Raw genomic sequence first — 17,121 nt, 5'->3', positions numbered from 1 at the left:
AAACCTGGAAGACGGGGTCCCAGCCCCTCCACCGGCACCTCCAGGTGGCGAGGGAGGCAGGGCCAGGTTCCAGAGTCACAGCTGAAGGTACCGGAGAAGATGCCTGGAAATGTTAACCAGGTGGTCCTGGGAAAGAGTCCTCGTGAGCTTCCCCTAGAAGCACAAACCCAGGACCACCAGGGTGGACTCAGGGAGACGGATTCTGGCTCACTGTAAAGGTGAGTTTTCCAGAGCCTGGGGTTGGCACTTGTACATGGATGTGACAGGGACGCATTCGAGAGGCTGACGATGGCTCCATGCTCAAGCTCTGAGCGTGCACCCAGCAGCCAGCCAGGCATCCCCCAGAACAGGGCCCCAGCCTGACACACAGCAGGGGATTTCAGCTTTAAGGGCCCCGTGCCCATGAGCCTGGTGGGTGGGTGCGGGCAGAGCACTCGGGTGTGCTCAGGTGGAGAGGGTGGGCAAGGCTGTTGCCTCTGGGGACAGACAGACTGAACTTAAGTCCCCGCTTGATCACTGCCTGGCTCTGTGACCTGGGTCTGTTGCTTTACCCCTCTGAATCTCACTGTCCCCAAGTCTGAATAAGGCTTACCAACAGTGCCTTCTGCGTTTTAGGAGGCAGCGTTTTTAACCCCATGCCAGGCACATAATAAAAGCTTAGTATACGGGAGCCAAAAAGCAGGGTGGGAGAAGTCCTCTCCTCCCCACAGGCCCCAAGCTCTGGTGAGGAGAGTGGCGGAAACACTCAAGACGGCTCTTGGAGCTTCGCCGACCTGAGCCTCAAACTCACATTTTCCAGCATGCCCAGAACTCACAAATGGGTCATTAAAACCCTCCAGCAATGCTTTAAAGGTCAGCCTCTCTGGGAGGTTGCCCCATAGCCAGGGTCATGGGAGGTCCCACCGGCCTTGGGTGCGGGGCCAACGGGCCCTGCCTTTACCCAGGCTGCTGTCTGCTGGCCCTGGGACCCCAGGTGGGGTGGGAGCAGAGGGGGCAGGTTCTTCTGGGGCAAAAATAGCCTGGCTTTCCATTGAGCTGACATCTCAGGGTGGGGTCTGTGGACAGGGTTCAGACAGACTATGAACCACTCCCCTTCCAAAGGTACACGCAAACTTCGTGTGCACCCAAGATTTTTCTGGGGGGGGGGGCGGTCTGTAGCACGCCTCAGATTCCTCAAGGAGTTCGGGATTGAAACGGGGGAAGGACCAGTGAGACAGGGCCCAGGCTTTATTCTAGAAAAATACTAGTGGTGATAACAGTCATATCTTCAGCCCTCCTGGGTTTAGCACGTTTTTAGGAAAGCTCTGGACTGTTCCTCCTCACTGAGCTCCCCGATAGGGAGGACTGGGGATTGTTCTCATGCCCAGAGTACAGGTGGTGAAATCGAGGACCCAAGAGGTGTTGCGTCTTGACCAAGGAACACAGGGGGAAGTGTCTTTCTTTCTCAGGTGCTCAGGAGAGGCAGCCATCTGCTGCCTACATGGGCTGTTGATTGACAGGCTGCCGTGTCCACTTCCTGGGTCGGGCTCTCCTGAGTCCTCCCAGGGAGCTCAGGAACAGAGATGGGGGCAGCGAGGAGGAAACTGTGTGTCCTCAGGTTTCGGAACTCAGGGGACAGAACTGGGGCTCCCGCCGCCTTGCTGTAAGTCCTTGAGCAAATCACTGCCTTTCCTGAGCCTTGGTTTCAAGTGACTCTGCAGGAGGAGGGTCTTCGCAGGTCGTTTTCAAGGTCCCATCAGGCACCAAGAGTCCCTGAAAGACATGCGTAAACAGCTGGAGCCCCGAGCTGTGTGCAGTTTTGTTTCAGAACGAAGTTACGGGAAACCGGAACCGTCTCTGCAACAGCCTTCAGAGCTCACCTGACTTCCCAGCACGTGCTGGCCACAGGCTTTGAGAGGCCCAGGAGCTCTTAAATGGGAAAGAAAAAAATGCAGTGGTCCCTTAGCAGCAAATTTCACCACGGTCTGGAAATGGTTAATGAGGGCAGCTTTCCTCCAGATACCAGCCCCTTATTAAAATGTAGGTCTTACGATAAATTTGGCATTTGGCCATCAGTCTTAGATTAAGACCAGAAGGGACAGAGGCTAACTCCCTTCTTAGACCACATTTTGAGCGGGGGCTGCTCCTCTTCTGCCTCAGTGAGTCCCCAGCTCCCACTGACCCCTGTGCTCCCATGCCAGCCAGGCGCACCCACTCTCTGGGGCTTGGTTTTGGGGTCTCTGGAGCAGAGAAGACTGGCTGACCAAAAATGTGATGAGAGGAGGTTGGAAATTTGAACCCCTGTTTCCGGGAGGGCTGAGGAAATAGGCAGAACCCAGAGGGCTGGGGACACTGGGGGGTGGTTCCATTAGTGCCAAGCCAGGGAGCCTAGAACCTTTGGGGAGGTCAGCTGTAGATGTCCTTTGACCTCCTGACCCTTTACTCTGCCCCAAAATAGGAAACAAGTGTTCTCTGCCCAGCAGCGTCCTCCCTACTTGCCCTTGGGCCTGTTGACCCCGTTTCTCAAGGCTCTTGGGCCTGGGAAGAGGTTGGGCCTCACCCATCCTCACCCGCGGCCCTGCTGCCTGAGCCCACTGCTGCCGGCCCCCGAGGGGAGACGCCCTTCCCGAGACCCAGCCTCACCGCTGCTGTCTTACTGAGAATTTTTCCAAAGTCTCCAGGCCAAACTGGCTTTGGGACTTCCCCAGCAGAGCTGAGCCATTGTCTGAACCTGAGCAGACCTCATCCCCTGCTGTCTGTCCCTCCTCGCCCACGTAACCTCAAGCATAGGCGGCTCAGGGGATCTCTTGTTACTTGCCATTCTCTGCCAATCCCGAAGTTTCTTTCTGGTTTCCCCCCTTTTTTCCTCTGTATCTTTTAAATAACAGCTTTATTGAGAAATAATTCATATACCATAGAATTTACCAATTTTTTCAAAAGGATGTACTGGAGATTGAACCGGGGACCTCATGCATGGGAAGCAGGTACTCAACCACTGAGCTATACCCATTCCCCAATTCACCCATTTAAGTGTACATTCCAGTGGTTTTTAATATATTTAGAATTGTGTAACATCACCACAGTGCATTTTAGAACATTTTTATCTCCTCTGTACCCCTTAGCCTATAGTCTTCAGTCCCTCCACCACTACCACCACTCCCAGCTCTGGGCAACCACGGATCTACTTTCTGTCTCTAAGGATTTACCTATGCTGGACCTTTCATGTAAATGGAATCATGCAATATGTGGCCTTTTGTGACTGGCTTCTTTCACTTACCATGTTTTTAATGTTCATCCATGTTGTAGGAAATATCAGTACTTCTTTTTATTGTCAAATAGTATTCCATTGTATGGCTATACTACATTTTGTTTATCCAGTCATCAGTTGATGGACATTTGGGTTGTTTCCACTTTTGACTGATGAGTAATGCTGCTGTGAATATTTGCATACAAGTTTTTGTGTAGATGTATGTTTTCATTTATCTTGAGTGGAATTGCTGGGCCATATGCTAATTCTATGTTTAACGCTTTGAGGAACTACTGGACTCTTCTAAAGTGGCTAAACCATTAGACATTCCTACCATTAGTGTATGAGGGTTTCATTCTTGCCAACACTTATTATTTTCTGTCTTTTTGATAGTAGCCATAGTATTGGGTGTGAAATAATATCTCATTTTGGTTTTGATTTTTATTTTCCTGATGGCTAATGACGTTGAGCATCTTTTCATGTCCTCATTAGTCATTTGTGTATTTTCTTTGGAGAAATGTCTATTCATATCTTTTGCCCATTTTAAATTTAGTTGCCTTTTTGTTATTGAGTTGTAAGTGTTCTTTATATCTTCTAGATACAAGTTCCTTATCAAATATGTGATTTGCAAATATTTTCTCCCATTCTCTCAGTTGTCTTTTCAGTTCCAAAAAAAAAAAAATCAAGGTGAATGTCACTTAACATAAAATTAACCACTTTAAAGTGTGCAATTCAATGGTATTTAGTGAATTCACAATGTTGTACAACCACCACCTCTCTGTAGTTTCAAAACTTTTTTACGACCCCGTAAAAATACCCCATGCCCATTATCATTTCACTTTCTTGATGGCGTTAACAAAAATTTTTAATTTTGATAAAGTCTAACTTTTCATTTTTTCTTTTATTGTTTGTGCTTTTGGTGTCATATCTAAGGAACTGTGTTCTGGCCCTTTTGAGGATAGAAATTCTGATAAAGTATACTGTCTTTGGAGTTCAGAGTCCCTTTCTGGGATGAGGTATTCCCTTATTTACACACAATCATTCGTTCAGAAATGCTTTTGAAACCAAACTTCTTGCCGGGTCCTGGGGATACAGCAGTGATAAGGCAAGCCCAAGCCTTGCCCTCCTGGAGCTTAGAGGCTAATGGAAGAGACAGAAATATTAATTATGGATATGCAGGAGAGGGAGAGGTTCTAGGAGCCTAAAATAAGAAGTCTAGGGGTCCAGAAAAGCCTCTTCCAGGCCAGACATTTAGGCTGAGGCTGAAGACCAGGTGAGCATCAACCAGACGAACAGGGCGAGGCGGGGTGGAGGACAGCGTTGCCGGCAGAGGGGAGGGCCGTGTAAAGGCCCGAGGTGGAAGGAGCTTTGTCCTTCCTAAGGGCAGCTCCCGCTGGCGCTCTGGCCCCTCCATGACCAGGTGGCCCCTTGGAAGCACATATATGGAAGCATATAAAATGCCCTTTGTGCATTTTAGGGGAGCAGTTCCAGACCTCAGAGAGACCAAGATGCACTACAGCTGCCTCTGGTACTCTGTCGGGGTTTCTGGAGAGTGTGGAGGGGCCTCCCACCCCACCCCAAGCCTCGTCCAGCCCCAGCCTGGGGCAGCCCAAGCCTGCTGAGGCCTCCTCTTAGCCACACTGACCGCTGGTCTTGGGGCGGGGGGGGGGGGACAGGCAAGGCAGGCTCCGCCTGGGGTGGGTCCATGCTCCCAGGTCCTGGGGACAAGAAAGCCATTAGGGCCTGAACAGGGTCCCCGGGGGGCCTCTGCAGCGCTCAGGGCCCCACAGTCTCGCCTCCTCCCTTTCCTTCCTGAGATCGTTTTCTTCTTCTCCAGGCTGGTAGCTCTAAGGATGTGCCAGCATCTTGGGTTTTTGTTCAAAAGTAATGAGGAGAAACATCCCTGGAGGGTGGAAGGGCAGAGGCTGGCAGTAGCTGGGACCTGCCCCCCTCCCCTTTCCCTGTGGATGTGACCTCACGTGCCTTAGCGGAGGCCCAGCCTTTGCGGTTCCACGAGGAGGCACGCGCCCTGGAGATAACGCAGACAAGGTGGGCAAGCGTGGAAGTCTTCTTGTGTCCTCCCAATGCTTCGCTTTCTTGTTTGTTCGTGACTTTGTTCATGCATTCGTTCATTCATTCACTCACTCATTCAACATCAACATCTATTTATGGAGAGTCTTATCTTGTACCAGGCCCTGGGATGGGGTCCGGGAACACAGAAGACAGTAAGTTCCAGCCTCTGCCCTCAGGACCTTTCCAGTATGGAAACTGGACAGATGTCCCCACCCTTACTTTTCAGAGTGACAGAGCTAAGGTGGGGAAGGGCAGGGCTCTGTGGGAACTTAAGCCCAGGGGTTAGGGATGGCCTCCTGGAGCAGGTGATGTCTCTACTGATACCTGAAGGGTGAACCAAGGAGGGAGAGGGCACGGGTTGCCAGTGCAGGAAGGACGTGGGCAGGGTGAGAGGGTGTGGCATTCCCAGATGTGAGCCCTGACCATTGGAGAAGCTCTGAGACCTGCTGAGTCCACCAGCCCCAGCTCCACCCCTGGGGTGGCCTGGGTCACCCCATCAACACAGAGTCAGACAGCTCTTCAAAAGAAAGATTCCGTTCCTCTGCCTTGGTCACAGATGGGGCTGCCCAGGGCAGAGCTGAAGCTGGTGTTTCCCTCCATCATCCCCACCAAGTGGCCATCAGGGGTGTGATGAGAAAGGCAGGCTCAGGGGTCTTCAAACGGGCTCTCGCTGGCTGTGTGACCTTGGGCAGGTCCTGTCCCCTCCCTGGGCCTCCGTTCTCTCCTCTGTAAGGCAGAGACATCCCCGCCTGTCCCCTCTCGGTGTTGTTGGGGGACACTGGGGAGCTGGTGACGGGAAGCCTGCCTGTGCAAGCCTCACCAGAAGAGGCGAGACCCTTAGCGCTTTGCCCCTGGTCCCTGAGTGGCTGAGGCTGGGGACAGATTGGACGAGCATGGAGGAAGCTCTTGGACCCCTTGCTTGGGATGCTGGGAAAGCTGCTGGGAGCCTCTGCGCCCCTTCTCCAGAGGGCTCCAGGGGCCGGGTTTCTTCTTCTCCCTCTGTCCTTCCTTCCAGTGTTGTTGATCCCAACTCTGTGCCAGACTGACCTGGCCACACCTGGCCCCGCCCTCACAGGGCTCATGGCCAGGGCAGCCTCACGGCCACCCCCTCCTCACGACCACCCTGCCCGCACGCTGCTGGCAGCGCCCCCCACCCCCACCCCGGCCCGTGTCCCTGTGAACGTCATCACGTGCCCCGGCTCCAGAAATGCTTCTCTTGCCTTCAGCATCCCTTCCTCTTGGTTGCTCCATATACCCTTAGGCCCCTGGAGAGACCCTCAAATGCCAGCACACAAGGGTACTCTTGGGGCCAGCTCCCCGTGTCAAGGGGGGCTCGTGTAGCAGAGCGGGGAGGTGGTTAAGTGTCCGACTCGGGTGCTGAGTGGAGACTTCCGGTTCCAGCTCCAGCCTGGTACTGGTCACGTAAAGGCAAGTACGCAAGACGAGCATCCTGCTTAGCCCCTCTATCCCTCGGTTCTGTCATTTGTAAAAGTGGCTTAAGAGCCACCCCTACAGAGTTGTTATAGAGGTTAAGCAAGGCAGCTTCTGTTACTGCCATTTTTCAGGTGGGTTTTCTGAGGCTGCGTGTTAGTTTTCTTGGCTGCTCGAGCAAACACCATGCAATGGGTCGGCTTAAACAGCAGAAATTTAATGGCTCAGAGTTTTGAGGCTAAGAGAAGTCCAAATCCGGGCCTCACCGAGGCAGTGCTTTCTCCCCAAAGACTGGCATCCCGGGGCTGCCTGCCAGTATCCTTGGTCCTGGGCTGCTCGGTCACGTGGCCATGCACAGGCCAGCCTCTCCTGACCTCTCCCTTCTCTTCCGGGTTCCACTGATTTTCAGCGTCTTCCGGGCTTTCTCTCTGAATTTCATTCTGCTTATAAAGGACTCCAGGAATAGGATTAAGATGAATCCAGACTGACATGGGACACACCTTAACTGAAGTAACATCATCCAATGTCCTGCTTACAGTGGGTGCACACCGCAGGAATGCACTAAGTCTGAGAGCCTGTTTTCCTGGGGTACGATAGCTCCAAGCCACCGTAGGCTGGGCCCCCAAACCTGGGGGCCAAACCCGGGCCCTTCTGCCTCCTTAACCACTAGACTGTACTGCCTCTCCTCTTTTTATCTGAGGTCAGGAATTCTCCCTCCAGTGTCCCCTCGTGGCCTGAGGGAGGAAAATGCTGGGCGCTCCTGTCCTCGCGGACGCTGCGCGGGCAGCAGCGAAGGACGCGGTTTCTGGAATTCCTGTCTGAGCCTTTCTCCCAGGGGTCCTTCCAAGGAATCCAAATCTCTGCCAAGAAACCTCGGGGTGTCGGGGGTGGGCCTTTGGCCTCCCCACCCCCGTCCACCTCCACTTCCTTCCTAAGGCTTTCCTGGCTCTAAATATTTCTGCAGCTTCGAGGCGGCACTGACGAAGGCCCAGTGTTAATTTGTTAAATCCACATCAAGGTCCCGGGGACCCGTTGTTTATTTTTGTGAACGTGTTGGCAGAGATCACATTGGGGGTGGGGGGCGGGCTGGGACTGCTTATTTGGTCCGAGTAAATGCTAATTAATAAAAGTTATTTATTTGGGTTGGAACTCACCACAGCCCTGAGGTCAGGCGCAAACTGACTATTTCAAGCAAAAACAAACAGAGAGTGTCTCTCAACAGCTTGAGAAAGGCAGAAACGAAGAGGCTGGGTTTATTTGTCTTAGGAAGAATTTGCAGTTAATTCCCTCCAGACTATTTAGACCCTTAAATTACATGGAATAAGAAAAACCCTGGGCGCAAGGGAGGCGAGTCAGGAACACTTGATCATTTGGCTGAGACCCGGGTTTTGAATGTCTTTGGCCCACAGTCAGCCTAATAAATGGTATGTGTGAAATAATTTAATGGCAGAAAACTGTGCACCAGTCTTTTTTTTTTTTTTTTGGTAACGTACTTGGGGAAGACATACTTTTGCTTTAACCAGATTATGTTATCTCTTGCAAGACAGACCTCTTATGCTGCCATCCAAACAGCTGATTTGAAGAGAGGCAGTTTAACTGCTTTGTCTTGTTGCTTTTTGGTTTTGTTTTTTTAGGAGGTAGTGGGGATTGAACCCGGGACGTCATACCTGGGAAGCAGGCGCTCAGCCACCGAGCTATAGCCACTCCCTAACACTTGGCTTTTAACCTCAAAGAAAAGCAGAACTTTCGTTGAACCAAAGGAAACACTGGGCACAGCCCTATTGGGCGGCACTGGCCCCAGCGCCTCTCCAGCCTGACGAGAGCGGCGCTGTGGACAGGGCACTGGAGAGGGTCCTTTTTCTGAACCCTTTAAGCCCAAGTGTGGAGCCCCCAGGGAAATGCACACACCCGCCATGGAACGTTTCTCAAGAGGTGATTCAGGAACGTATGGTCACAAACATCCCAAGCAGAGGCCACCGCGAGGCTTCCTGGCTGAGTCAAAAGCTGCGGGTTCAGGGCATGGGCCACTTCGGAGACGCTGTCTGCACCCCCCCTACCCCCCGCCGCCTCTCTCAGCTTTAGTCAACTGCAGGGATTGCAGGCCCATGTTTCACCGAGGGGCGGGGGGGGGGGGGGGGATGGGCAGAGGGGGCTGGAGGACTCCGAAAAAGATCCTTGTCTTTGGATGCAAAAAGGCCTAAGTGCTAAGGAGAGCAAAGGTTCATCCAGCAATGACCGTGCCCTGAACTCAGCCGCGCACGATGAGCCTATGTGGTGAGCATCGAAGTCATCCTTGTTTTCAGCTAGGGAAACTGAGGCTCTGGGCATTAAGTCCCTCGTCATGGCTACACCATGGCAAAACCGGTGTGAGCCCAGGTCCAACAGACGCCAGAGCCTGTGGTCAGTGTAGCAAAGCTGCAATTGGGGGTGGAGGGGGTGCTGGGGTGGAGACTCAGGGGCATTTCTAATCCAGCGTCATCGTGAAATGACATGAGACTGGAGGTCCCCTCTATAGTATCTCCCTGACTGTGGGCTCTGAGAACTGGCACTGAGAATGTGACAGAGCATCCCTGGGAGCAAGGTGGATGAGGGAGGGGACATCCACAGAGCTGGGCTCACAGGCTGAGCCGGCTGAGCCTTCTGCAGATCTGGACTCCGATCCCAGCTGCGCTGCTTCCCAGGTGCATGACCTTGGGCATGAGACTATCAGAACCTCGGTTTCCTTATGTATGAAATGGGCTAACAGGACATGCCTCTTCGGGCAGGTGCAGGAATTTAGCAGGCAGAAGCATGGGGGGCGCTTGGCACCAGGCCTGGCACAAGCCAACAGTTTGAAGTAAGTCCCTTCATGGAGAGCCCAGAGAGAGCCGACTCGAGACCCGCTGTGGAGACCCACTGCTGTTAGAGGTCCAGGAGCTAAGTGCCTTTCTGTGCAGGTTTTGGCTCCAAGCACCACAGCTTAATTGGTAAGAGTGGAGTTGTTTCTTCTGACACCCGCTTTCTCAGGCAAAGGCTGCAAAATGGTTTTCATTTGAACACCCCCAGGTTTGAATTGGTCAGAAACTTCTTGACAAGTTCTCCTTTTTTGGCTGAAATGTCTCCTGCCGTGTGTGTGTGTGCCCAAGCAGCGTTGCCTGAAGAGGGGTGGAAATCGGCTCGGCTGGCTGGCGTTCCAGAGGCTTCCATCCCTCCTTTGGGCTATTGATCACCAGCTGGTTTTCAGCGCAGCCTTGTTGTCTTGGTTTAAAGTTTCTTCCCGCTCATGAGGGTGGGGTGATGGTGGAGAGACATTCCCAGGCACCACAGACATTCTCATCCGTCTTCACCTTTTCTTGGAGGGAAGGGGTGAGGAGTGAAGAGGGAGGTTGGTCCAGGCCATGAGGCCAGGTCGCAAGGGGACCCTGGATGTGCCGTCCCCACTGCCTTCCCTCCCCCACCCTCAACTCAAGTGTTTGCAGGTGTTTTCCTAATGGGGAAAAATACTAAACGGAAACTCGTCTTCCTCTGAACAGGGTTTCTCAGCCTTGGCACTGTTGACATTTTGGACCTGGTCATTCTTTGGCGGGGCGGGGGGCTGCCCTTGCATTGTAGAGTGTTTGCCAGCATCCCTGCTTCTACCCACTAGATGCCAGCAGCAGCGCTCCCCCTGCCCCCACCCCCCCGTCGTGACAATCAAATATGTCCAAACATTGCCAAATGTCCCCTGGGGCAAAACTGCCCTCCTGGACGGCCGGGGACCTAAATCCAGCTTCAAGGTCGTTTTGTCCAGGGTGCCCTCCTCGTTCCTGCCTGAGACCTTCTCCCCAGCCCTCTTCCCTCACAATCATTTACCAGGCTCAGGGAGCCGCTGGCCCTTAAATCAAATTAGTTGGTTTCTTAAGTCAGTAACCCCTGCTAACCTGGGGGCCGCTGCAGCCGGGGATTGATTGCCCTCCATCACGGCCTCGTATAGGCTAGATGCTCAGTAACAGTTAACCCAGCAAATGGAAAAAGGGAACGTGTCAGCTGTGGAAACAAAAATATGGACAAAAATCCAAAAATTTGACAATTCTCTCTGTTGGCCTAACTGTGGGCAAAACAGGCCTCTCAGACTGTGGGTGGGACTGCAACAGGGAATGACCCTGTGTGTGTGTTTGGGGGGGGGGGGGTGGGGTGGTATTTGGCCACATCTAGCATTTACTTTGTAGCCCTGACTCCAACTACTAAGAATCTATCTCAAATATGTGCCGGCAAAAATAGAAAATCATGTTTGCATGAGGTTATTTACTGTGGCTTTTGAAAAATAATAATAATGACATATTATAACAAATAAAAGGATAATAGTTACTTGTTTCCATATTTTTCTATAGTTACCAAATTTTCTTCAGAGCTCATGGTTTATTTTTTCCTTTATAATCATAAAAATAAGATTATGAAAAATTAACAGGCAGGGACTAGATGGTTCCTTTTCTCCTTTCCTTCCTTTATCTTTTCTCCTCTGGGAGATTATGACAGCTCCAAATCTTCATCCCTCCCTGTCTCCACACCCTTTGCACGTGAATTTTCAAGTCTTCCCATCAAGAGGTGGGGTCTGTTTCCTGGCCTTTGACTTGCTTTGGCCAATAGAATATGGCAGAAGTGACCAATTGCTGCTATGGCATTATTTTCATTGCACAAAATTGGCTCTGGTTGAATAAACCAGTTACACAATGGAGTACTATGCAGCTGTGAAAAGGAATGCCTTATATTTTTTTAATGTAGCATTTTGGGAGATCTATGTATCTTTTTAAAAAAGATAAGAAAAAAAGAAGGAAAAGAAAAGGAATGCAAGTGACTTCTGTTCACTGTTAGGGAGGGACCCCTGGGATATATTGTTAAGTGGAGGGAAAAGCAAGGTACAGAACAGTATGCGCTGTGCTACCTTTTGTGAGAAGAGGGTGAGAAAATATTATACATATTTTATTATATGCAAAAAGGAATGCTGCAGGAATAAAGCAAAAAATATTTTTAAGAAATGGGTCCTACAGGTAGAAGAAGGGACCAAAAGGGGAAATACATTATGGGAAAACAATTCAAATATCTATAAACAGGAGATCATATTCTTTTTAAATTTTACATCTAGGCAGCCCTTAAAGAGGGTTAGGTTTGTCTGACCTGGCATGGAAAGGGGTCAGAAATATTATAGCACGATCTCATGCTTGTAAATTTTTACATTTATGTTTGTGATCCTGTAAGGCTTGTGGAGGCTGTACCACAAGCTATGAGCAGTTGCCCCTCTGGGGTTGAAGGGTGGGGAGGGCTTTGTTTTACTTTAGAGCCTTCTGTGTTGTTAGCATCTGTTCCTATGACCAGCAGTGATATTACTTTGTTACTAAAACATATATTTTGATAAGAAACGCAGAGACACAGGAAGTGCTGAAAGGTGCGGTGCTGCTTCTAAGTGTGAGTTGAGTGCAGCTGACAGAAGGGGTTCCATGTGGATGAGGTAGTCAGGGAGGACTCCCTGGAGGAGTGGGCATTGAGCTGGGCCCCAGGGAAAGAAGGGTCAGTGGTTCTGCCGCTGGATAAAATTTAAATGTGGAAAAAGCAGCTGAGCACCCTGCCTCCTGACGCCCAGTAGATAGAAAGGAGCAGGAGGTCACTGTTCCTGAGCAGCCGTTGACTCCCTGCTTACCCCAGCATCATGCCGTCACCTGGGCCCAGGCCAGCACGGGCCCTGGATGTGCTCCCTATCGGGAGTCACCCCTGGGTAGGTCCCACCTGTCTTCTCTTGCCCAAGGCACCTGGCTTAGGCGGTTCCCCCTGCCTGAGAGGCCTCTTCCCCTCCCTGCAGTCTGACCGGAGGACGCTCGTGCCCCCTTCAAACCCCGGCTGGAGCCCCTGCGGGCCCGCGTGGCCTCTGACCGCGCCCCGGTGCCCAGCAGAGCGGAGCGCCCGCCTGCACCGGGGCCCACCGCCTGGCCCAGCCCCTACCCCGTGGCACTGGGGTGTCTTATTTGGGACCTGCCTGCCCTGTGTGGCGAGAGCGGTCGGATTCCTCTCTCCCCGGTATCCAGGGCAGCCCCTGGCCCATAGCAGGGGCTCAGGCTGCTGAAAGAAGCCCCCTTGCAGTGTGGGCGCCTCTGGGGGGCCGTGCTCAGCAGCCGGCAGGTTTGCTTTGGTGCCAGACCGCCTGGATTCAAATCCCGCTTCCGCTTAGTAAGCGCTTGAACCTGAGCAGAGACCTTGTCCCCGCTGAATCCCCCTCTCCTCCTCTGTGAAGGGGGACTGATGGGGACAATAGCACCGGTCTGTCGGGTTCCTGGGAGCCCCCAGTGATCTGCGGGTGTAGGAAGCCTGCGCACAGTGGGCCTTCAACACCGTGGCCCTTACTGCTCCTTATTACATATTATAACTCACCAGTAAATACCCATGGAGGGTTTCCTGTGCGCCTGAACCCCGGGCCAGGTGCTGGGGACACGCAGGCGTCCCTGGGCCCTCCCTGGCCAGATCTGTACCTCGTGACAGCGGGTGCTGTCACCTGGGTTCTTGCTAGGGGCACCATCTGTTTGGTCTGACCGTGAGCTCCCTGGGGGGCTAGGGATCTGGCCGCTTTCGTTCACCGTTGGCTTCCCGGGGCCCCAGGGCTTAGCAGTGCACGAGCCACTTAGTAGGTGCTCAGTAAATACCCGTTGAAAAAGGAAGGAAGGAGGGAGTGAATTCGAGATAGGATCTGTCCTTGGGCCAGACGGCCGGCAGAGGGAGGCACGAGTAAAGGGAAGGCTGAGCTCTGGGCTGAGCTGCGCCGCCCGGGGAGGCGCCTCGGGGAGCAGGGCAGCCTGGTCCGGTGCCGGGGGAGCGGAACCACGCCCGCCGGCCGCTCTGCCGACCCTCCCGCCCCCTCCGCAGGCGAGTGCCCCAGCCCTGGGCGCGGTAGCGCCACCAAGCGGAAGAAGAAACAGCGGCGGAACCGCACCACGTTCAACAGCAGCCAGCTGCAGGCGCTGGAGCGCGTGTTCGAGCGCACGCACTACCCCGACGCCTTCGTGCGCGAGGAGCTGGCCCGGCGGGTGAACCTGAGCGAGGCGCGCGTCCAGGTGAGCGCCGCCCCTGCGCCGTCCCGGCGACCCCACAGCCACCATCCGCTCAGGGTTAAGGACTTGTGGAGGTGGGGTGTTCAACAGCAGCAGCTTCTAAAGCCAGGGCAGCCGGCGGGGTTCAAATCCAGGCCCTGCCACTTACTAGCTGTGTGATCTTGAGCAAGTTACTTAACCTTTCTCTGCCTTTAAGCTCCTTCCTTGAAAATGAGGGTGGAGTGAGTCTATTTTATGGGGTCCTTATGAGAATTAGAATTGATATTTTTGTAAAGTTGTTAGAATGGTGCCCGGCAAAAAGGATTTTGATCAATGAAAATTGTTCCAAAGTGTTGAATGCTTACTCTTTGCCAGCCCGTAGCTGAGTGCTCAGCACGCACGCTCTTGTTACAACTCTGCTGTGGCTGAGTGTTCTTCATTCATTCATTCATTTGCTTGTTCTTCAGCACATACTTACGGGGCAACAGGTGCCATTTCTCATCTCCATTTTACAGATAAGAAAACTGAGGCTCAGAGAGGGGAAGCTGCCAGGCCAGGGTCATGGGGGCTCCAGAAGGACTCCCGAGTCCGGAGGCCCCCAGGGCAGGGCAGTCCCCTCCCGCCTCAGCCACTGCACCCTGTTCACCACCCCGTCTCCACTGCCCGCCAGGTCTGGTTCCAGAACCGCCGTGCCAAATTCCGCCGGAACGAACGGGCCATGCTGGCCAACCGCTCTGCCTCGCTCCTCAAGTCCTACAGCCAGGAGGCTGCCATCGAGCAGCCCGTGGCTCCCCGGCCCACCACCCTGAGTCCAGATTATCTCTCCTGGACAGCCTCATCCCCCTACAGGTGAGAGGGGAAACCCCTTCACGTTGGAAGGGTCATCCAGGAGACCCCAGGGGGCCCTGGAGGAGCAGGACTCCTCTGAGGATCTGAGGAGAGCTGTGCACGGTGTCCCCGTGCCGCTTGGACTCAGAGTCCTCACGGTGGTATGTGTGCAGGTGCACGCGTGTGTGGGTGTGGGTGTGCATGTGTGTGCATGAGAGTGCACGCCTGTGAGTGTGTGCATGTTAATGTGTGCGTGCGCATGAGCGTCAGTGTGTGCACATGTGCGCACAAGTGCATGTGCCTGTATGCACGTGCACGGGATCACGAGTGTGTGCGTGTACGAGCTGCATGACCATGTGAAAGGGAGAGAAGGCAAGGCCCATCTAGAGGGGGGTTCAAGTATAGATGTCACCCTGAGGAAGTTGAAAACCTGCGGGAGAGTGTCTAGACTGTCCCAGAAGCTGCAGCGCCAGGTACAGACCCTCCAGGTGAGAAACGGAGAGTGGGAGAGCCCAGGGAAAGGCCTCTCCTTGCTATGGGCCTGGACTGGGGTGAGGGGCCCAGAATCAAGTTCTGGGCAGTTCCTGCCCGGGTCAAAGCTGGCAATAGGCTCTGAGGTAGCAGGTAGGAAGGAAGTGGGAGGAGGCGCTCAGAGAGCAGGGCCACCGTCCCATACAGCTCCAGGGGCTGCCGCTCACCCCTGCGTCTGTGTGAGTGGCACCACTGGAGCTGTGGTCTTGCAGGAGCCAAGGACACAGGGGCGGCTGGGTCAGCTCCTAGAATCTCAGGCCTCCCTTCCCAGCCCTTTTCTGGGGCAAGAGAAGGGCTGAGGTGTCATTAAATGCAGGTGAGTGTTCATTCCCCATCCATCCCTGTGTGCCAGGCCCAGCACAGGTGCCTGGGTGATCAAGACCCAGGCCCTGCTCTCAGGGAGCCCTTGGTGGAGTAAGGAATGCCAGCACCTAGACAGGGTGGGCTCCGTTGTCCCAGCACCCACCTCCTCCCCAAATCCTGCAGCCCCAGACTACCCACCCCCAGGTAGAGGCTTCCCAGGTGAGCAAGGTGAGGAGACGTAGGCGCTCCAGGCTGGGGTCCAGACCCGACAGGCGGAAGAGGTCGGCTCCAGTGGGCGTGCCAACGCACCAATGTGTCCCTGTGTTCCCTGTCGCCCCCAGCACAGTCCCGCCCTACAGCCCTGGGGGCTCGGGCCCCGCGACCCCGGGGGTCAACATGGCCAACAGCATTGCCAGCCTCCGTCTCAAGGCCAAAGAGTTCAGCCTGCACCACAGTCAGGTGCCCACGGTGAACTGACGGCCGGCCCCACCACGACCCAGGCGCCACCGTCTAACAACAGCAAAGAAGGCAGGCACGCAGGAAAGTGACCTTCTCCTGTCCCTTAGACCCGGGGCAGGCTGGCTGCGCTGTCCTGGCCCCTCTCTCCAGCCCAGACTCCTGACCCTGAGGGGCTGCTGCGGCCTCTGGAGCCCAGCTCAGCCCTCTGCCCACAGCCGTCTGCAACTGCACCCACGGCCGTTGGAGGGCTTGGGCCGGAAGACGGAGCAGGGGCTCGCCAAGGACCTCATTCACTTTGTGTATTAGAACCAAAAAGCTTTTGTCTTTAAGAAATAAAATGATTTTTTTAAAGCCCTAAAAGGTTGTGGGAGGGTGGGTGCGGGCAGCAAGGGGGCAGGCTTGCAAAGCAGTTTGGGCAGCTGAGATGAAGTTGGGGAACTGGGACCCCACCAGGCTGGGTGGCCTTCCAGGGTCCCTCTCTGGCCTGCCACAGTCCCGGGGCCTGCCCTGGCCTGGCTCCGACCAGCAGCCACCTGGGCCTGCTACTCTCATGTCTGTTCTGTCACCCTACTGATCCCCAGGGGGTGGGATGACAGGCCTGCCCTGGTCACCATCTCCTGTCTCGAGCCTCATAGAGGACACCCATGTGTTTGAAAGGAAAAAGCGAGAAGCCCAAGCTCCCAGCCCAAGCCCTGCTCTGCCTCGCCGTGCGGCTCAGGGCAGGACCCCTCCCCTCTCTGGCAGGGGGCTTCTCTGCCTTTGCGGGGGCAGGATGCATGACCACAGATTCCTGGACTGATCACAGGGTGTCGGGGGCGCATGCTGGAATACATCCCTTGCATGTGTGTGCACATTCAACGTGGGACCCTTCTGGGCAAATGGCCCGGAAAACGGGTGAGGAATGGGGGTCCCGGCAGTGTTCACAGGGCAGAGGAGTGATGCCAGATGGCCGAGACCACCAGGAAGATCTTCTCCCAAGTCCCCCAACCCACCCGTTAGCACCAAGTCACTGGGAGCAACAGAGGGTGCATGGGCTGCAAGAGGGTATTGCCACCAGCCAGTGACGTGAAAACTGGGGGGGAGGGGAGGTGAAGGGGTGGCCTGAAGCCAGCCCCCCTCGCCTCGCTACATGCTACCCTTTACCCACCAGGGAAGTTGGCAGACCCTTTCTGCCAGAAGCAACCTAAGTCAGCGCCCACAAGGTAGGACAGCACGCCCCCGGTCCCTGGGCACTGCCAC

General features: G+C 54.3%; 1 protein-coding gene across 1 annotated transcript in view; it reads left to right on the top strand.

The window, feature by feature from the left end:
- Positions 1-16,242, top strand: part of PRRX2 (paired related homeobox 2) — a 45,562-nt gene extending 29,320 nt beyond the window's left edge. Inside the window, exons 2-4 of the mRNA XM_058302260.2 lie at positions 13,598-13,785; positions 14,432-14,610; positions 15,765-16,242. Coding sequence (XP_058158243.1) covers positions 13,598-13,785; positions 14,432-14,610; positions 15,765-15,900 — 503 coding nt within the window. The 3' untranslated portion in view covers positions 15,901-16,242. The remainder of the gene's footprint in view (positions 1-13,597; positions 13,786-14,431; positions 14,611-15,764) is intronic.
- The last annotated feature ends 879 nt before the right edge of the window (positions 16,243-17,121 follow it).

The sequence above is a fragment of the Dasypus novemcinctus genome, chromosome 8 (assembly GCF_030445035.2).
Source record: "Dasypus novemcinctus isolate mDasNov1 chromosome 8, mDasNov1.1.hap2, whole genome shotgun sequence".
NCBI classification, from domain to species: domain Eukaryota; kingdom Metazoa; phylum Chordata; class Mammalia; order Cingulata; family Dasypodidae; genus Dasypus; species Dasypus novemcinctus.
This window is presented reverse-complemented; position numbering and strand designations above follow the sequence as displayed.